Here is a 22697-nt window from a genome sequence, read left to right on the forward strand (position 1 = left end):
TGTTGGCAAAGTAATGTCTCTGCTTTTAAATATGCTATCCAGGTTGGTCATAACTTTCCTTCCAAGGAGTAAGCATCTTTTAATTTTATGGCTGCAATCACGATCTGCAGTGATTTTGGAGCCCAAAAAAATAAAGTCTGACACTTCTTCCACTGTTTCCCCATCTATTTCCCATGAAGTGATGGGACCAGATTCCATAATCTTAGTTTTCTGAATGTTGAGCTTTAAGCCAACATTTTCACTCTCCTCCTTCACTTTCATCAAGAGGCTATTTAGTTCCTCTTCACTTTCTGCCATAAGGATGGTGTCGTCTGCATATCTGAGGTTATTGATATTTCTCCCGGCAATCTTGATTCCAGCTTGTGCTTCTCCCAGCCCACCGTTTCTCATGATGTACACTACATATAAGTTAAATATGCAGAGTGGCAATATACAGCCTTGACCTACTCCTTTTCCTATTTGGAACCAGTCTTTTGTTCCATGTTCATTTCTAACTGTTGCTTCCTGACCTGCATACAGGTTTCTCAAGAGGCAAGTCAGGTGGTCTGATATTCCCATCTGTTTCAGAATTTCCACAGTTTACTGTGATCCACACAGTCAAAGGCTTTGGCATGGTCAATAAAGCAGAAATAGATGTTTTTCTGGAACTCTCTTGCTTTTTCAATGATCCAGCAGATGGTGGCAATTTGATCTCTGGTTCCTCTGCCTTTTCTAAAACCAGCTTGAACATCTGGAAGTTCACGGTTCACGTATTGCTGAAGCCTGGCTTGGAGAATTTTGAGCATTACTAGCCTGTGAGATGAGTGCAATTGTGCGGTAGTTTGAGCATTTTTTTGGCATTGCCTTTCTTTGGGATTGGAGTGAAAACTGACCTTTTCCAGTCCTGTGGCCACTGCTGAGTTTTCCAAATTTGCTGGCATATTGAGTGCAGCACTTTCACAGCATCATCTTTCAGGATTTGAAATACCTCAACTGGAATTCTGTCACCTCCACTAACTTTGTTCGTAGTGATGCTTTCTAAGGCCCACTTGACTCCACATTCCAGGATGTCTGGCTCTAGGTTAGTGATCACATCATCGTGATTATCTGGGTCGTGAAGATGTTTTTTTTTTACAGTTCTTCTGTGTATTCTTGCCACCTCTTCTTAATATCTTCTGCTTCTGTTAGGTCCATACCATTTCTGTTCTTTATCAAGCCCATCTTTGCATGAAATGTTCCCTTCGTGTCTCTAATTTTCTTGAAGAGATCTCTAGTCTCTCCCATTCTGTTGTTTTCCTCTATTTCTTTGCATTGATCGCTGAAGAAGGCTTTTTTATATATCCTTGCCATTCTTTGGAACTCTGCATTCAGATGGGAATATCTTTCCTTTTCTCCTTTGATTTTTCCTTCTCTTCTTTTCACAGCTATTTGTAAGGCCTCCTCAGGCAGCCATTTTGCTTTTTTGCATTTCTTTTCCATGGGGATGGTCTTAATCCCTGTCTCCTGTACAATGTCACAAACTTCCGTCCATAGTTCATCAGGCAGTCTGTCTATCAGATCTAGTCCCTTAAATCTATTTCTCACTTCCACTGTATAATCATAAAGGATTTGATTTAGGTCATACCTGAATGGTCTGGTGGTTTTCCCTACTTTCTTCAATTTAAGTCTGAATTTGGCAATAAGGAGTTCATGATCTGAGCCACAGTCAGCTCCCGGTCTTATTTTTGCTGACTGCATAGAGCTTCTCCATCTCTGGCTGCAAAGAATATAATCAGTCTGATTTCGGGGTTGACCATCTGGTGATGTCCATGTGTAGAGTCTTCTCTTGAGTTGTTGGAAGAGGGTGTTTGCTATGACAATTGCTTTCCCTTGGCAAAACTCTGTTAGCCTTTGCCCTGCTTCATTCTGTACTCCAAGGCCAGAGTAGTTTTATCTACTGTGGTTATCTTATGGCTATATTTGAATATATATAGACCAGGATTCTGTAAGAGGCATTATTGACATTAGGACCAAGTCTTTGTTATGGGGCCTTTGCTTTATAGAAGGTTAGTAGCATCTCTGACTTCCACTCACCTAATGCCAGTGGCACCAGCCCCACATACCAGCCAGGTATGGCAAACAAAACTGTCTTCAAAAATAACAATATCCTTTGAGGGCCATATTCCTCATTCTCTTGATTGGGAGCTACTATCCTACATTGGTTTGTAAGTTTCTTTTATAGGAGTGCATTTGCAGCTTTCTTTAATTGGCATAAATATAAGAAAAGGAATTGAAATCTTAGCTTGGGCAATGTCCTTTAGATGACCCCATCGAAGCTATATTAGAAACACTATTCATTGTAAATTTTAAATGGTGGGGATAACATTTTAATTACATGTTTTAATTTAATGGCATCATATTTGGTAACTGCATCTTTTAGTGACCTCTGTGGTTCAAGGCACTTCAGGATTCTATCATTTCACCATATTATGTGTTATTAAGAACTTCAGAGCCTATAACATTTAGCTGTTTTTTTTTTATATTATTCTGACCTTCTTATAACAGGTAGCTGGAATTTAAAAAAGAAAAAGTGGAGCTAAAAGAACAGCATAAATAATACATTTGTAGTTTTCAGTGTATTCCTATTCATGGGGGTTATATTCTTACCAGAAATACATTTTGCAGATAATCTACTAGGTACTTGTTCTAGAAAATTTCATAAACATTGAATAACTTTATAAAAATTGGAGATCAAAAATAATATTGAAAAAGAAATCCTTTGAGTCTCTCAAGCCCAATTAGAAATTACCAGCCAAGGTGAAGTTCATCACTGGTGTTTTTGTATAAATGTAGCTTTACATCGAGGGATATTACATAATGAAATGGTAAGAGGAAAACAGTAAGAATGTTGGTACAGCAAGATAGTCATTAGAATTATTATTCACTTTACATTCATATAATCTCTTAATCTTTACAAAACCCTTTTAGCATTTCAGTTAATCCTCCCAAAAGCTTCAGTAATATATCAAAATTAAGATAGTAATAGCATGCAATAAGAGATAATGTTTTACTAGTTTTTTGCTAGATCTAGTAACTGTAATCTTGACTTATCTATTTATAAATACCTGTGGGGATTCTGCTATTTATAGCTTTTTAAAGAAGTGAACTAATTCCTTGAGAGGAACTGATTACACTAAAGTAAATTATGTACATTCTTATGTATCTAACAGATGAAATCTTCAAGCTTCTACTCATTAGAATACATAAAAATCCTTAAATTTAGCTAAGAGCACACTACATATTCTGATCATTCTCTGCCTCAGAGTCCTTACCCACACTGGCTTGCAACAAGAGTGAGCCCCTCTTTGAATCAGTCTTAGTTAGCATTTGCTGACCTCTTATTCTACACATCTGAAAATGTTTAATCTTCCCTATAAGTATTTATCATGTCCCTCTGTCTCCTTCAGTATTCTCTGCAAAACATAAAATATTCTGAGAGAATGTACTATCTGTGTGGCTCTGTCTTGATTTCTATTTCTCATATAAAAATGTTGTGTCTAGTTTCAGGGCTTCTCAAGAAAGGAACATTTACAATTCTTTCTGATGAAAAAAACATGCCTCCTGATGGTATCTGTTCAAAAAGAGAGCCCAAGTCTTTCAGTGTTAGGGCATAGCCTTTTTTCATTAGAGTTTCATTTACACTTTGAGTAAAAGCCACCATTTTGTCTATATTTTAAATAAGTGGAATCTTAAGAGAGTTTAAGCAACTTACTTAGGATCACCCAGTGACTGAGTGGTAGAGACAAACTCAAGTTTCCAATTTTACAATCTGTGCTGTTTCCCTATCACACATTCTTTCATCTTTCCTTGCCCAAGAGGTTGAAGGGAGTAGATCTTTGTTAGATCCATGAAAACCTTGTTCCCATCTCCCAGATTCCACAAATGGTTTCAGGGTGAATTGTCAGAGACCCAGCAATAGCAAACCTTCTAAAAATTATTCATAAGCTTTCAATTCTTATAGGGAAGTTATCAAAATAAAGTACTCTTCCTCTCATTTGAAAATGAGGTAAATCTTGTCTACTGTAGATGTCTCTTCCCCCATTATACATTATTTTTTCTAAATACTTGCCAAGCATATCTAGCAACTAACCAAAATATCCTACCTGAAGTCCTAACTATATCAGACTATAGATCAGTATATGGAATATAGTTTAGATGTTTACTTTTCTTTTAATTGATATTCATCAGTAAGCAATTTTCAGTACCCTGTATGACATCTGATTGCTCAAATTCCTTTTTCATTTTCTCCCATTTCGAAAAAGCTGAAAGGTAAGTTTAGTCTTTCAACCATTATTTATTGTCCTTAATTCCATACTTCTTTTTTTTTTTTCTTTTTAATGGTTCTTTGTTGTTGTTGTTGTTGATGATGATATTGGGCCTTGGTTGCAGCATGAGGGATCTTTTTCCACATGGGCTTTCCCTAGTGTTGGAGTGAGGGCTCTAAAGCATGCAGGGGCTCAGTAGCCCCATGGCATGTGGGATCTTAGTTCCCTACCCAGACATCAAACCCATGTCCCCTGCATTGGAAGGTGGGTTCTTAACCACTGAATCATCAGGTAAGTCCCAATTCCATACTTCTGATTGGAAGATTTATTTTCTTTAGAAAAAATAATTTGTTCTTTTGAATTCTTTGAAGAATCTATATGATTTTTTTTAAACTCTCAATATAGGTAGTATTAAATCTAAATAAAGCTGCAAGGAGTTTTGGAAGGAAAAAATAACCTGGGAAAAAATAGGTACAATACTTAGAATATTTCAGCATAGGGCAAAACTTTATCGAGTATTAAAGTCCCAGCTAAGGCTGTGCCAAGAACTGAGAATATGTAAATAGAAAGACCTTTCTCCCGAAACAGTGTATCAGGTGGACGTATACACATGAACAACCCAAAGACAACACATCTGTAAGCTTGAGGTAACATCATGGTATCTCAGATGGTAAAGAGTCTGCCTGCAATGCAAAAGAGCAGGGTTCGATCCCTGGGTCAGGAAGACCCCTTGGAAAAGGAAATGGCCAACCATTCCAGTATTCTTGCCTGGGAAATCCCATGGACAGAGGAGCCTGGCAGGCTACATCCTTGGGGTCACAAAGTTTGACACAGCTAAGTGACTAGACCACCACCACAAAATCATGGAAAAGCAAATCAGAACATTTCTTTACCCCCTGTTTACATCTTTTTGGCTTCATATTGTTCTTGGGGTCAAGTCTAAAACCTTAAGGAAAGCCAATGATAAGATTATTTAGGTTATTTGTCATCAAAGTCAGGACCCTTTTGAAGTGAAAAGTAGGTAATAAAAATATTTCAGAACAGTTTCCTGTATTGGTGGCCCTATAAAACAGCTCTTTTCAAAAGTAGTCTTTTTTTTCTACAGAGTATCTACACTTATTTGGAATAGAGCACCATACGCTTGATAGACATTTTGAATAATAATAATAGATTCACAATGATAAATGTTTTGAATCCTTCTTCCACTACCCCTGAAGGGAGTGGCTGTCCCTCGCCACTTGTGCCTGAGCCTATTTGAGTGAAAGGTGATGCTTACATCATATGTAGATAGGGTCTGGGACGAGAGGCGGGATGTTGCTGGTTATCTTCCATGTTTAGGCACATTTGAAATTAGAAGGGCCACTACACACGTGACTCACATGGTACCCAGGAGCATATGGCAGAAGCGGAGCTTTCCAGACCTGTAGGAGCCTGTCTCAGCAAGACGTAAACAAGTAAGACTCAAGTGAATTCTACACTGAGCAGAACACTTGGTAACAGAAGTGGCAAGTACTAGGTCCCAGCAAACAGGAATAAAGTGGACACTTTCCCTGGGAGGCACTGCATGTTTGGACTCCCTCTGCCTACTAGCCTCATCTCTCCCGCGGGATTTTGTGTTTTAGTAACATTGGCTGCTTTACAGTTTCTCAGCAGTTCTTTGTGCCTGTCCTTCTAGGACCTCTACCCTAAAACACTCTTCATAGCGTTCCCCTGACTGTTCTTCCTCTGAGTTCCTTTCAGATACCAGTTCAAACAACACTTTCTGAGGAAAGCTGTCCTTGACTCATTGGTCTCTTTAAATCTTTTTGTTATATGCCTACGTAGAAGCCATATATATATATAAATAAATATATATATATATATATTTGAGGATTTTCCTCTGTTTATAATTACAAAGATGTTAGTTTGAATGACATATTCATAACTGATTCAGATCTGTCTCCTCCAGGAGACTCTAAGCCCTTTGAGAGTGAAACATTATGGACTTTCTTTCACTATATCCTTGAGGTTTCCCAAGAAGGCTATAATCCGTAGGGTTGAAAGAGTCGGACACAACTGAGCGACTGAGCACACACACACTCAAGTAATGCAATTGGATGAATAAATAATGCACCAAGTACAGTGGTTAGTCAAAAATGTTCATTCTTTTCCCCAAAGGAAATTTAAAGAAAGAAATCATCATCATGGTAATGAGTTATTTTGGAAAGAATGTCTCAGAAGAGAGAATATGTGAAGCATTCATTATATCACTTTTTTAATTGGAATATAGTTGATTTACATGCTGTGTTAGCTTCAGGTGTACAACACAGTGATTCAGTTACACACACACACACACACACACACACACACACGTAAATATTCAGATTCTTTTCCCTTCTAGGTTGTCACGAAGTAATAGTTCCCTGTGCTATATAGTAGGCCCTTGTTGATTATCTGTCTTTTATATAATAGTGTGTATTTGTTAATCCCAACCTCCTAATTTATCTCTTCTCTATCCATAAATTTGTTTGCAATGTGTATCTTTTTCTGTTTTGTAAATAAGTTCATTTGTATCTTTTTTTACTTCCTTTTCACCTTGTATCTTCATTCTTTTTTTACTTCCTTTTCACCTTAGGCAAATTGCTATATCTATCTATCTACCTTCATTGGCGTTTTCAGTTTAACTGAATAAAATGGGTTCCTAGCCAAATAATGTCAGAGTTTTTCAAAGCAGTATGATTATTAAAAAGCACATATTTGGTGTCCTCTCTATGCCCTGGATTTCTAATATGTACATGAGGATAATGATGCCAATTCTATAGATAGAGTTACTGTAAAAAGAAAGGAAATTAAAATGATTAAAAAAAATCTTTAAAATTTTGGATAAGTGTCAATAATTTGGGAGACAATCTTATGTCCTTCTCTTTTTACCTTTTATATTGGTGATAACCTTAGCAATATCTTTTAATTTAATTGATTAGTTCTATCTTAGATGCTAATTAACAGTTGAATGATGATATGTTTGTATAATTTTTAACTGTTAATAACCTCTATCCTCATTTTATACAGCAACTACATACAAAGAACATTTTTCCTTGCTTATATCTTAACAAAAGAAATTTCATTACTCAGTTCTCATTGTCACATTAAATCGAATAATTGTTGTAAATGCTCTTCACATATAGTTTTCCTCCTTCACCTTTGTTCCCTTTCTAGCATCTTTCTATGGCTTATAAACATCTACAGTTGAAACCAACCATAAAAATAAGCTCTTGAAATTCACTTACACCCACAGAGATCACTTTATCGTTCATGTTTATAAATTTCTAGCTCTCCTCACCTTTTAATTCTGTTTGGAGACTAGTAAATTATTCTTTTAAACATCGAGAAAAACTAGCCATTAAAATATTCCTAATAGAAACATTAAAAACATGAAATGCAAATATTTTTTTAATTTATGATTATATATTGCTGTGGGATTTTAGCCATAATAAAATAGAGCAATTATTTAACTGTTACCTCAGGGGATGTGGGAAGATGTTTTCCTAATGAGGCAGTATTCTGCACACTTGTTGATTAAGACTTTTGTGTGGCCTGCTTGTGTGCCCAAGTCTGATTAATGAATACATATCATAAAGTCCATGGGTCTGTGGTTTCTATTAGATGCAAAATGTTGCATATATCCTGAGGCATCCATTCATAAAATAAAGGAGGTGAAACTTCATTCTTTACTTTTTCTCCAAATTATTCCTAGAGGGTCATTTCATTTTGCTAACTGTTTTAGTTTCCATTGGTATATCTACCTACAGACAATAGATTTATAATGATATTATTTTGTCACAATTGCCGGAATATGAGATGAAACAAAATTTAGATTTAAGAATGTTTAGTCAATTTAATAGTTGAATGTTCCTTTACATACACCATTAAGGGTACCTGAGATTGGGGTATACCACCCTTCATCCTCTTAGTCATTCAGCAAATGTTTGTTGAGCATCTTTTATTAATATATGTCAGACTTTGTACTATACCCTGGGAATGCATCAGTGAATAAAATATTAAAAAGTCCTTACCTTTATGGATCTTATTCTAAACCACTGTGCTTAGTCGCTCAGTCGTGTCTGACTCTTTGTGACCCCATGGACTGTAACCCAGCAGGCCCCTCCATCCATGGGGATTCTCCAGGCAAGAATATTGGAGTGGGTTACCATGCCCTCCTCCAGGGGATCTTCCCAACCTAGGGATGGAACCCAGGTCTTCCAAATTGCAGGCGGATTCTTTACCATCTGAGCCACCAGGGAAGCCCGCAATAGTCACAGCTTGTTTTAATAAATAAAGATTTTTTTTGCAATATAGTCACGTTCATTTGTTTGCATATTGTTTAAGGCTGTTTTAATGGTATGAAGAATTGAGTAGTTGTGACAGAGAACATATGGTCCTCATAGTTTAAACTATTTACTGTCTGGCCTTTGATAGAAAAAGTTTGCTTATCCCTCTTCTATGTTAGAGCGATCAACATCAAATATCCCAGAATATCATATTAGATTTATTAAGAATATTCTTCTTATATTAATGTATCTAATAATTATTTATATTTATTGCTCTTTAAAATACAGTTACTCTTTCCTTTCCTATAAAAATTTTAAAGATAGTTAGATTTTTGACCCTGAAATTTCAATTCGACCCTAGAGAAGTTTTAATAAGAATGAGAAATTGTTTAGATGAACAATAAAGAATTAACTTATTGTTTAATTAAACCTATTCAAGTATTTATTTTGCTGATATTATTTTAGAGGAAAATCCTGGAAGTGGAAAAAAAGATCTTATATTTTACGTTGAAGAGATATTGCCTAAAATAAAGACTGACAGATAGAAGTTCTGAAATTTTAAGGTGCTATTTACAGGTCTAGTGAGTCTATGACACAAAATAATGTCTATCCAATTGTTAGTAAATATACACTCTATTTATTGTTAGACACTTCAGATATTTGAGACAATTTGAGAGAACATCTTGCCATATGATTTAATAACTATTAGTGATGATTGATGTTTGTTTGGAACATTTATATTGAACATTATTCCAAGTACTTTATTATGTAATTTAATACATACAAAAATCCTGTGAAATAGATACTAATATTATCCATATTTTACCGACAAGGAAAGTGCAATACAAGGAATTAAATAAATAAAAGTGAGAACTGGAATTTGAATCTATTTGTGGATTTTAACTTGATCGATTTATGAGGACTTGCAACTTGTCTGGCAGATAACTCAGTCTAGGAGTAGGAAGAAAAGTCAGTTGTGTCACTTTCTTCTTCGTGTATACTTATCAGTGCTAATTTTAATTCAGAATACACTTGGATACTTTATATCTTACTTTTTCATTTTATTGCTGTACTCAGTCGTGTTGGCCTCTTTGCGACCCCATGGACGTTAGCCTGCCAAACTTCTCTATACAGGAAATTTTCCAGGCAAGAATACTGGAGCAGGTTGCTGTTTTCTTCTCCAGAGTACCTTCCCAACACAGGAATCGAATCCACATCTCTTGGGTCTTCTGCATTGGCAGACAAATTCTTAACCACTGAGCCACTTGGCACGGCTACTTTATTAAACTACGTGATATGATCTGGAAAGCTACCTGACAGGCACACGTACTATACCCTGCAGTAGACTTAAAGATAACAAAGGGTTGGAGGAGGCGGGGGGGACTTCTCTGTCTTTAGTAACAGTCACTTGTCTCTCAAAATGGCTTGTGTGTGTGTATATATATATATATATATATATATATATATATATATATATATATATTTTTTTTCCCCCAAACAGCTTTTATTTGATGTGTGACCATGTGATGTAGAAAAGTGATGGCACCAGTGTCCTCTATACTTGAAGTAGTAAACTTTGATTTTTCCTTGGAAAAAATATCAGTAGGAACGCTAATGTGTTCTTCCTGTGTAGTAATAGATTATTTTTATATTCTACATAAGACCACTGACATGAACCCAGTAACCACACTTGAACTCTAAAGGCTATAGAGCTCTATTGTTCAGCAGCACAGGAAAAACTTGAACAGCACAGAGATCAAGAAGGCATGTGTCTCCATTAGGGGTTCATTGGCGTAAAACACTATATTTTCAATGTCACTGGTGACTTACTAAGTTCAATGCATAGTAATGTCAAATAGCTAACCAAGTCGCTACTCATTAATGTTTTCCACTTTTAACTATTTCTAAAATAAAGTTACTGTTAGCAGTCAGAAATAAATAAACATCTGAGCAGTTAAATTCTTGAACTCTTAGATGTCAATTTAACTTCTCTTTATCCTTCATCTACAGTTTGGTAGTTTTGCAGAGCTCTTAGGAGCATTAGCTGTAGAATTTGTCTACTAGGTATGAATCTTGACTCTGCTACATGCTGTTTCACTTTGAGCCTGTTATTTAACTTCCCTATGCCTGTGTTGCCATAAATGTGAAATACATGCAATGATACAGATCTTACTTAGCTTACAGTGGGATTATGGCTCAACTAAACCCCATGTGTTAGAATGCATCTAATACAGACAGCTAGCTTTACGAACATCATAGCTAAGCCTAGCCTACCTTAAACATGCTCAGAACTATTATAGTAGCCTAAAATTCGGCAAATCTTTTAACACAAAGTCTGTTGTGTAAGAAAGTATTGAATATCTCATGTAATTTCTTGAATACTGGAAGAGAAAACCAGAGTGGTGTGTGGATGCAGATACTTGTCAGTGCCCTGGTTGTTTACCCTGGTGACCTGGTGACCTGGTGACCATGGGGCTGACTGGAAGCTGAGGCTCACTGCCAACCACCCAGCATCAGGAGAGTACCATATCACATATAACATGACTGGGAAAAATCAAAATTCAAAACCTGAAATACAGTTTCTACTGAATGCGTATCACTTTCCCACCACTGTAAAGTCAAGAAATCCTAAACCAAACCATCAAAAATGAGGGACTCTCTGTAATGATAATATTAAGAGGAATAAGCATACTTATCCTATAAAGTTCATGTGAGGGTTAAATAAATGAATAAATAGAGAAAGCTGAGAATAGTGTGTCTGGCACATAGAAAACAATAAATATTAGTATTTTTTTTATTGATTTGAGTCTCTATTTTAGATATTGAGTATATGAAAAATGGTAGAACAACTATTCATCCAGTTGTATACCCAAGAAGTAAAGCCCTGTTGGGAGAATATTGCTATGTTTTAAAGTGTAAACCTTAAGAGATTAGTCAAGTATCAGGAATATTGTTAATGTTGTTCAGTTGCTAAGTCATGTCTGACTCTTTGTGACCCTATGAACTTCAGCAGGCCTGGTTTCCCTGTCCTCTACTATCTCCCAGAGTTTGCTCAAGTTCATGTCCATTAATATACTGTTAATATCCCAGAATAGTCTATGAGGGATACTCTCCTCTTAGGATATTTAAAACCTACTTAAATATATTGTATTTTCAGATTCTTTCAAATGTTTCAGTATATTTCAGATTACTGAATATTCTTTTCCTGTACTTATAAACTACACTCCCATTTCTCATTAGTCTACTGTCTCACGTGCCAGGCACTAGCCTCAGGAGAAGACATTCTAAATATTCCCAAAGCTGCTCAATACTAAGCCTAGGGAATATTAAAAAAAAAAGATGAAGCTTGTGATGCTGGGAAATAAATGCTTTCTAGCAGTGTCATGAGGCTATATGTAGGGGGAAAGTTAGTCTACTCCACAGTTCTAATACAATATCAACAAACTCAGTGGCAAAACAATTTCTGTGTTTCCTTTAAGTTTATACTAACGCAATTTACCATCTAAACTTTGAAAATTTCATTTTCAAAGAAAACGATCACAGAAATTGATCACAGACCAGACAAGAAATTCAGACAAAGCTTTATTGGAGACCCTGCTGCAGCAGGAGGGGCAAGAACAAACAGGTCCCCTTGCTTGCCTGCTCCCTGAGGGCATTAACTTGTTCCATATATGGGGTGAGGGCAGGGAGGTGTTCAGGGGTCGGGCCACAAGGATGTCTTAGGTGGCTTGCCCACCACTTAGGTGGTGTTGTGTGCAGGGGGCATGTCAGTACCCTGCTTTTGCTCTTGAGCCCTGCTTTTGCTCCAGGTTCTTCAAAAGTGGCAGTTGAGTTTGTTGGTCTCTCGGTATCTTTTGTCCAGAATCGGCCACACTTAATTTTAGTCCCATATGGTTTCTTTGTATTTTGTTGCTTGAGGAGAGGTGTGTTCAGGTGCATATGTTGCTGCACTGCACTAAAGGTCCCAGGGTGCAGCTTGTCTTATAACTATTGCTTTATTAGCGAAAGGTTTTTAACAGGTGCTAGGCCAATCAATCGGAGAAGGCAATGGCACCCCACTCCAGTACTCTTGCCTGGAAAACCCCATGGATGGAGGAGCCTGGTGGGCTGCAGTCCATGGGGTCACACAGAGTCGGACACAAGTAAAGCAACTTAGCAGCAGCAGCAGCCCAATCAATTGCTTCCTGGCACAGCTTCATCTTGCAGATCTTAGGATTTCCTGGGGGAGTTCTGCCAAGTCTGGGTGTATTCTTTACTGGGCTCAAACCTTTTAAATGTGCTTTCAGCCACTATATACCTTCAGGGTATTTTATCAGTCTCAGTACATTCACACATGTTCAGGTTCCACAATGGTTACAATATCTGAAAATTCACCCCCTCTTCGTTTGAGATCTTTTTTCAAACAATTATAGATCAGCCTGCATTAAGAGGATAATGTCCTTGGGGTTTTCTACTGTGAAGTCAGTGTCCTCAGATTATAAAAAAGATCAGATGAGAGAATGATTTGAAAGCTATGAAATCAGAATTGTCATACAAACCACAGAATGCTCATGTGCTTTGACTTTCACATAAACAACAAATTATTTTTTAAGTATGTTCTCAATGTTGTATGGAATACACTTACACTAAAAAATTACATTGTCATTTATCTGAAATTCAAATTTAACTGTCATCCAATATTTTTATTTACTAATCTGGCAACACTATGAGAAAGACCTATAAAGATAGGTATTAATGTTATAATGAAGAAAATGTGACAAGTACTTGAAAGTATAGACTGCATTTATGATTTGCTGAAAAGGAAGTAATTTACAAGTTATAAGTTGGCTTGATCTTTTTACTTTAGGAAACACAGAAGCAGATTTCACAAATAGTAAATGTTTTCATATAATTGACTACCCACCAACTTATCTAGAGCATCAGTAATAAATATGAGTTATTGATACATTAGCATTTGTTTTAAGCTGGATTTAAAATTTTTATTTTAAAAATAAGAAATACTGTAACTATGTGGGGTTTAATATCTATACCAAGGTAATCAGTGATAGTCAACTAACACAGGGTGTTTTACTAATGCTGTAATAACAAATTATTACAAATTTAGTGGCCACAAATCTGTGAATTCACAGTAGGGGAGGTCAGAGGTCTGCACACAGTGAGGCTCAACTGACTCCTCTGCTCAGAGACTCACTGGGCTAAAAACAATGCAAAAGCCATTCTGGAAACTTTGGGGGGAGAGTTTATTTCTGTGCTTATGCAGATGATTTGATTGCTGGCTTTTGGACAGATGTCAGACTCCATTTGTGCAGGCTCCCACATTTCTTGCCTCATGGCCCGCTTGGTTCTCTGCTTTCTGACCTTCACTTCTCCCTCATCTCTCCCGCCTTCTTCAGCATCTCTCTGCTGAATCTCTTCTGCCTTCCTCTTTCATTAAGGGCTCATATATTGACATTGAGCCCTTTTTGATCCAGGATAACTTTCTTATCCTAAAGTCTATAACCTTAATTCTATTTATAAAATCCCTTTTGCTGTACTCACAGGGTTCCAGATGTTAGGGTGTAGATATTTTTTTTGGAGGGGACATATTATTCCACTTATCACATAACCTAATACTGTGTGAATATCCTGTAACTAAGGCATGTAAACTAAGGCATGTAATTAAGGCCTGAGCTTCCCTTGTAGCTCAGTTGGTAAAGAATCTGCCTGCAATACCAGAGACCTGGGTTTGATTCCTGGGTCAGGAAGATACCCTGTAGAAGGAAATGGCAACCAACTCCAGTATTCTTGCCTAGAGAATCCCATGGACAGAGGAGCCTGACAGGCTACAGTCCATGGGGTCACAAGAGTTGGACATGAATTAGCAACTAAACCACCCCCCTGCAAAGCATGTAAAAGAGCAATTCCAAGTATTTTTTTAAAAGAAAATCAGAAGATCAAATTCTCAGCACTTAATTCCAATCTAGCTTGTAGATTTTTTATTATTATTAATAGATTATCTTTTCATTTTAAAGCTTAAATTAAGAACTACTCAGCCATCTCTGCAGTGGCCTAAGAATTGAGAATGGGTCTTCTTTTTTTATAACCTCTTGGTAAGCCAGTAAAATCCACCTTTCGTCCATGGCAAAAGCAGTTCTGTTCTAGGCCAGTTAATTTAAAGGTAATAAAACTATTTGAAAGGATATTATAGTTGTGATCGTGACACATTCTTAAATGAACCAGATAACGTTTGATATATGTGAAAAATTAAAGCACGGGACTAAAAGTGCTGTAAGAGAAATTTTCTCATTTTTTCTGGTGAGATCTGACATCAGCATATAGATGGCTTCATCAATTATTGAGAAAAAGACTAAGAAAGGAAAAAAATGACTGATTGGGATGCTTCATTTTGAAGTCTGAGTTTGAAGCTCTTGGTTTGAATGTACCCTGTTAGGCTTAATCTTTAAGAATTAGCAGCTGCTCTCTCACCAACCCATCTATTTAAATTTCTAGTTAAAAAAAACCTAATCCACTTAAAAAATTTTAATGCTTTCTGTCAAACATCAGAGTATGTGTGCCAAACTTTAAAGTAATTGCACGTATCAATGAAGTGAAGAAACAGATATCCGTATAGATAAATATCACTTAAGATGAAGCAAAGGAAATTATTTGAAAGTTTTTTTTTGCACAACTATTTTTATTCTCTTCTGTATTCTGTATTCTAAAGTACCTCAGTGAATTTCAGAGTTCTTATTATATTTACCAGGTAGTGTCCTTGTTTTGTTTATTCCTAGAAAAGTATTGTGGATTCCTGGTTTATAAGTTAAAACTGTATTTTAAAAATTAAGACAGAAATGATAATGAAAGACTGTTAATTTACAAGTCATTAATTAGCCCCTTTGCTTTTGTGACGTTATCATTAGAGATAAATAATAAAGGAACAACAGCTCTTAAAATCAGCACACATAGGTAAACAGTAATGAGCAAAAGTGTGAATCATTTTAAAGGGTCTATTTTCCTAATTAAGGTTAATAGTAATTATTTCTATTATATTCTAAAGACTTGCCTGGTGACTCAGATGGTAAAGAATCTGCCTGCAATGTGGGAGACCTGGGTTCCATCCCTGAGTTGAGAAGATCTCCTGGAGGAGGGCATGGCAACCCACTCCAGTATCCTTGCCTGGAGAATCCCCATGGACAGAGGAGCCTGGCAGGCTACAGTCCATGGGGTCGCAGAGTCAGACACAACTGAGCGACTAAGAACAACACATTATATTTTAAAGCTTTACTGAAGCATTCAAGTTTGTTATTGTTGACAGTGTTAATAGTATCTTTCTAATTATTTAATCTGAAATCTAAATTGATATTTCTCTATCAATTTTCAAAATAATTACTTCTGGAATAATTTCAAACTATTTCTTGTTATTAGAAATTTTTTTTTTAATTCTACATAATCTTGTTCTTTGTTTTTTATCACATCTCACACTGTTCATGCTTATTTAACAAAATATTCCCTCCCAGAAGATACTTTTCTGGACCACATAAAATGCATAGAGTTTCAACTTAATTTCCACCTCTTAGTAATTAAAGTCCTGTGCCTTTAGGTGATACTAATTCTTAACTCTATTAGAAAAAGAATTTAAAGTAGCTTATATATTTATGAATAAAGAGAATGAGGCAGTGTAAAAGGAGTAAATGTAGGTTTTTCCAGTTATCCCAAATTTGCTAAAAATTATAATATGACCTTGGATTTGGCTTTAAGTTTTATCAAGGAAAAAGATATTCTGATACTTGTTAAAATGGTAAGTAAGGCTTCATTCAGGACTATTGTGATAGGTGCCAAAACTATCAAAATAGAAGGGATTAAGAACAACTCTGAATACTATAAGAACAACCAGGGATTTACAGCCTAAGAACAGGTTATGTGTGGGGGTTGTGGATGGAAAATTACTAGACATCAAGTGTAGAGAGAATTCTTGCTAAACTTATTTTAAGAGGTTTCTTGCTGAATGGCAGGCCAGGGTGATCAGATATCAATGATGGGAGATGAAAAATTTGATTAGACTTTGAAAGTGATCATATATCAAGGGGGGAGGGGGAAATCCTCTGTAAGCTGACTCAACAGAATTCCTGCTAAAACTAGACACTGCAAAAATGGCACTGAAGCCCAGGGTCAAGGCCTGAATAAGAAGAGGGCTCAGAGAAACTTGACTATAGTTAAGGAAAGTTGCTGTCAGTTTCCTACTGACGAAAGCCAGGGAAGAACATGTCGACATACAGAATTTGCACTGTCCAAAACAGAAAAAAATACCATCATGCTCTGCATTTCCATGCAGTTGAACTCAGATCTGATTTTATCATTTGGGTTTCAGTTTTTCACAAAGCTACCCTGGGAGTCTGTAGGTAGGTAACTAGCATTAACCAGAGGTGGTGAGGTAATGAGCTAAGGGGATATCTAAGGGTCCTGCAAGGACAGTGACCTGAAGGCATGCTTTGTGTGCTGGAGGAAGAACAGAGAACCCAGTGTGAGTGGAGTAAACTGATCAAAGCAGAGAGAAGTAGAACTTGAAGGAAGAAATACATCATTTCAGATCTTGTAGACTATTGGGAGATTTTCAGGTTTAACTCAAATAGGAAGCCACTGGAGGGTTCAGACTAAAGAAATGATCTGACATACCTTTTAACATGTCAGTCTTTCTGCTGTAATGAGAAAAGACTGTAGGAAGGCAAGGATGCAAGCAGGGAGACCAATTAGGAAGCTTTAGCCCAGGAGAGGCATGACGGTGTCCTCTTCCAGGAAGGAAATATAAAGACGTTATGTGCTGGTCATATTCCAAATATGTTTTGAAGGTAAAGATGAAAGGTTTGTTGATTAATAAACTTGATTACTGCTAGAAAATGAGATAAAAGTTGGTAAAGTTTACAGCAAAAATAGATTCTTTAGGAGAAGAACAGTAGTTTAATTTTTGACATTTTAATTCATCATGTCCGTTGGATTTCCAAGTGAAAAAGTCAGATAGAGCCTAAGGATCTTATCTGAATCCACTGAGTCTGAGCGAGCAAGTGTATGTAGCTGGTCCAGCGACTGAGATCCAGACAAGTCACTTGTTTTCTCGTGTTGTCCTCCTTTGGTCATTCAAGACTAGCCTAGACATCATACGTTAAAGCGTCATCTTGTGTCCTTCTCTTCTCTGCCAACAACTGCATGGCACTTCCTGAATAATATTGTGCATGCCTGTTGACTGGCCATCTCCCCCATTTTACTGCAAGTTTCTTTTGGAAAGGGACTGTAGTGCATAAGTGATTCTTGAGTGAAAGAATAGAAAACCTTTGCATTTAAGATAAAATCTAAGTACTCTATCTCTTTCTATCTTGCCTCCTGCTACTCTTCCCTTTGTTTTCCTTAAAGACATACCACATTCTTGACTCTTTTTAAGTCTCATGGCTTTTTGAAAATGCCATTTTCCATCATAAAATGCCTTTCTCCCTCATTTCTGATCAAGTTCTGGTTTAAATGCTAAATGTACCCAGCACTCACCACTAGATCAGACACTTAGTGGGCCCTTTATAAGATGTTTCGAATACATGCAAATAAAATGCTCCATATACTTGCATTGTTGATTAGTTGCTAAGTTGTGTCGTACTTTTTTGAGACCCCATGGACTGTAGCCCGCCAGGATCCTCTGTCCATGGGATTTCCCAGGCAAGGACACTGGAGTGGGTTGTCATTTCCTCCTGCAGGGAATCTTTCCAACCCAGGGATTGAAACCACATCTCCGGTTTCTCCTATACTGGCAGGCAGATTTTTTACCACTGAGCAACTGGTATTGTCATCAAATGTGGATGATACAATGTATTTCTGATCGTTTTCATTGAATAAAACCATAACACTTTTTTGATAAAAATGCTTTAAGCTCTTTTATCTTATAATTGGGAAAATATAAGTTTATGGACTAAGAATCAGTCTCCTGTTTCTATACCAGCACCTATTTTATAAGTGTGTAAACATTTTTCCCTTTTATGTAGAAAACATGTACTTTCCAGAACTACATCACCCACAGAGAATGTTCCATTTTATTCTTCACTATTTTAGCATATGATGTAAAAGCATATCCAAAATGCATATACATTTCTGAGAAACCATAATAGCAACTTTTTCAGTGTGTTTTATCAAAATTAGAATTTTAAGAAGCTCTAATAAAGATTATGTTAACCACTAACTTGGAAAATTTATGCATCAATGAACAATTATTTTAAAATTTAATGTTATTTTATCTTACAACTCTTTTTTTGTTGAGATAAGTTCAATATAAATACCTCATAAAATTCTCTGAAGATTTTCAAATCAATAATGTTTTGAGTATACTATTTACACTAACCAAATTTTAATACTTTTTCTTATTTAAAATATATTTATAAAATACAACTGTTCCCAAATTTATTTAAAGAAGCTGTCGCTATAGAAGTCTAGAAAATACTAAGCATCTCTCTTTCATAAGTAGCAAAGACTATTTATGAAATTAAATATTATTAAGTTGTCATTTAATTTAGTTGTCTGAGCATGTAACAGAGTGAAACTTGTCAACTGGATCAATTTAAATATATTTTATCTCTCCTCTACAATTGCTGAATTCTTTTCTTTGTATAGACTCCTTACTTAATAAGAATTTGTTAATCACATAATTAGAAGCAATAAATATTTGGAAGCAGGAGAAGGGACTAGATCCATATTGTCTTAAGAGTTTCTCTCAAGAACCTCTCCATGGAGATATGACAATATGAAATTATCTGGTCTATTATTTTATACTGCTTTTGTAACAGTAACTAATAAATACCATTTTCAGTGCTGTGTGTGTGTGCTCAGTTCCTCAGTTTTGTCCTACTCTTTCTGACCCTTCGGACTGTACCCTGCCATCTCCTCTGTCCATGAAATTTTTCCGGACAAGAATACTGGAATGGGTTGCCATTTCCTCCTCCAGGGGATCTTCCTGTGGCTCCTGCAGGGATCGAACCTGTGGCTTCTGCATTGCAGGCAGATTCTTTACCACTAAGCCTTCGGGGAAACCCCTATCATTTTCAAAAGCTATGTAAAATTTTTAGAATATGGAAAAAAAACATAATTTATCTATAAGTTTCTGAAATCCTAGTATAAGAATTAGCCAAAAATTAAAATACTGCACTTTGCTACTGCTGTTATAAATCTGCTGAAAAATCTGTTTGTGTTAATGAAATATATTCAATAGAAGATTAATCTACAAAATTTTTAAATAATTTTAATATTTTAAATTATTAACATGCTTTTGTTAAAATAAATATACATTTAAAATATATCCCTCAATTAATCCCCTGACACTGTAAATATGGCTTACAAATCTCCAAGAGTACAAGAAAAGGAAAAAAAGAAATGGGAATTTTTCATAATAAAGTCATTTTAGAAGGGGTAAAAATTCTGTGCATTCTGTATAACACATACTCTGGAATATAGATAATAGAATATAAATATTTATCAATAAAATGTGTGTCTTCAAACAAACATATATTTCATTGAAACATTCATTTTGAAAGTTTATGAGGTTACATTTAGGAAAATTAAATCTCAGCATAATATTAAGAGAGATAGCTAGATGAACCATACAAAACAAAATTTATTCAAACTTTCTATAGTGATGGAACTTGAGTGTTTTTTTCTAATTCCTTTCAAATTCTCTTTTCCAGTTAAAATTTTCAAAGGATTGACAGAATTTTCACTAAAACTTCTTTTCAAAGAAATAGCACATAATTTAATGAACAAAAATTTGATCATTAAGTTTTTCAAACCAAAATTTATCTTGATATGTATATTAACCATATTACTGGCAGAAGATGATATTCATCAATCTGTAGATGTGATTATAACATCTGAAGAAATTCTTGAACAGGTGCTTAATACAATCTGGTGAATTGTACCACTACGATTTGTACTGACAATTTTCAGTGGTATTGTAAAGATCAACCGCATCTTTGTTTGCATACGTCTACCAGAGGATTTGTGCTTCTTAATATATATAAAAATGTCATGGTTTGTTGGTTTCTATTTATTTTATATATTTGCCATGTGTTTATTTCATTTATATGTATCTAGTTTGTTATGAAAATTATCTCTTGAAATTATTTTCTCAGTTTAATCTCTTGGCATTTGGAGTTATCATATACAAAGTTTTTCGTCACACTGCAGAGTTGAAACGAGAAGTTAGTTGCTATGAGAACATAAGGTAAGTATTTCTTCAATTGTATTTTCTTTAGCAATTCAAAGCTTTCATAACTTAAAGTGCAAGTAATTTTTGGAAGGCAGTTTTTAAATTATTTTTTCACATTTTCTCCCATCATATTTAAAATAGTTACTGCTAAATAGCACTTAATATGTTTAATAAGCCTGTAATCACCACAGATCAAATGATAAGTAAAGTAATCTTTTTTGAACATACTCTCCTTTGGGGAAAAAAAAGATAATGACTACATTTTAAGACAAAAGTCGGCCTTAGGATCTGCTTCTACAAAGCAGTTCTCAGACTTAGTAGCTGTTTCTTTCTTGTATTCCTAGTTTGCATGCTTCCATGATTTTTCCTCACCTCCTGCCCTTTAAAACTGATTTATTGAGTCCTTGAAAGTGGTTTGTTCAGGAAAAACTGAAGTGTACTGTAGGGAATATTAGAAACAACCGAGGTTTGGGTCGCTTGGGAACACTTCTGTAGTTTCAGTATCTTGCACAAGATTTATAGTTAGAATTTAGCAAATGTTTGATTACTTTCTTTTACTCCTCACCATTCATAGTAACATGTAGGTTGCTGGTTTTAATAAAGTTGAAAATGACTCATTTTCTGTGGTACACTGCAAAAATATCTTCTGCAGTAAAGAATGATTGCACTAAGAATGAGTGAGAAAATAAGCATCAGTTGCCTCATTTTCAAGGCAGTGTCCCCAGTGAGCAGGATTGAATGTTGTTTTACCAAAACTCAGAGGTGGTAAGTTGAAAATACTTAAGACAGTATGTTCCTATGTTTTTTTGGGGTTTTTTGTTTGTTTTTTTTTAAGAAATCAGCATTCTAACATGAATTTACTTTGAAGTAACTGTATTGCAAACCCCCCCCAAAAAAAACTGTTGTTTTATATCTCACATGTTCTTCTCTACTGAACCTAAAAGGAAAGCAGAAGCTTCCTTTGATGTCCTGCCTATGTGCTGACCTAAATCCACATGGTATATTTTTCAAGGTTTCTTAGGGAGAATACTTCTTAACAGCTATATGTCTTAGCTCCAGAAGTTCCTGCAACGTTAGTTTTGAAATCAAAGCATACACACTGTAGTATACCAGATGAGCATATTTTAAGATTAAGGAAATTTCTCGAAAACTACCAGATTTTAATAATGCTGCCTTGAACTTGGACACGTGTCCCAGCCACAGTGCACTAGTATACCCTAGCCTGTCCCATGTAACTATGGCAGAGTTTATCAGTTTCAAAATTCTGTTGGTCTTTACCGAAGATTTCTGGGTTATTCCAACTTGCTACAAAATTTAAGGGATCTGAGGGTGTGTTAAGTCTCCATAGCCTTCTCAGCAGGAACACTGCACGTTTCTTCCAGGTCTTGTGCCCGAGGAGCTCTTGCCCTCCTGTTTCTCCTTGGCACCACCTGGATCTTCGGCGTTCTCCATGTGGTGCATGCATCGGTAGTGACAGCTTATCTCTTCACCATCAGCAATGCTTTCCAGGGGATGTTCATCTTCTTATTCTTGTGTATCTTATCTAGAAAGGTAAGTAATTTGTTATCCTTGTCAACCTTCTAGTATAGGTATGTCGCATCAGTTAGCAAATTGATAAAAATCCTCATTCTAGTAAATTTATGACTTGTGCCTTTATTGCCTAAATGCAGTACATCTTAGCATTGGAATAATCAGGACACATATTGTTCATAGCAAGATGTGCTTTTAAAAACTTGCTAGTAGGAATATAAATAATACAGCTTACATTCACTTGAGTGTATTCTGACAGATAATCGGAAAGCAACAATAATTTATAAAACCAAATATAAGGTTAATGTGATTTGAAAATAATTTGATGTGATTGTTGCAATTATGTTTCACATTTCTTACTTTATT

The 22697-nt window shown here is 35.7% G+C and overlaps 1 protein-coding gene across 1 annotated transcript in view; it reads left to right on the plus strand.

Annotated features, from left to right (window-relative positions):
- ADGRL4 (adhesion G protein-coupled receptor L4) overlaps window positions 1–22697 on the plus strand; it is a 151649-nt gene that overhangs the window by 127535 nt on the left and 1417 nt on the right. Inside the window, exons 13-14 of the mRNA XM_043876473.1 lie at window positions 20725–20816; window positions 22184–22352. Of these exons, the coding sequence (XP_043732408.1) occupies window positions 20725–20816; window positions 22184–22352 (261 nt within the window). The remainder of the gene's footprint in view (window positions 1–20724; window positions 20817–22183; window positions 22353–22697) is intronic.

Source organism: Cervus elaphus, chromosome 20 (genome assembly GCF_910594005.1).
Source record: "Cervus elaphus chromosome 20, mCerEla1.1, whole genome shotgun sequence".
NCBI classification, from domain to species: domain Eukaryota; kingdom Metazoa; phylum Chordata; class Mammalia; order Artiodactyla; family Cervidae; genus Cervus; species Cervus elaphus.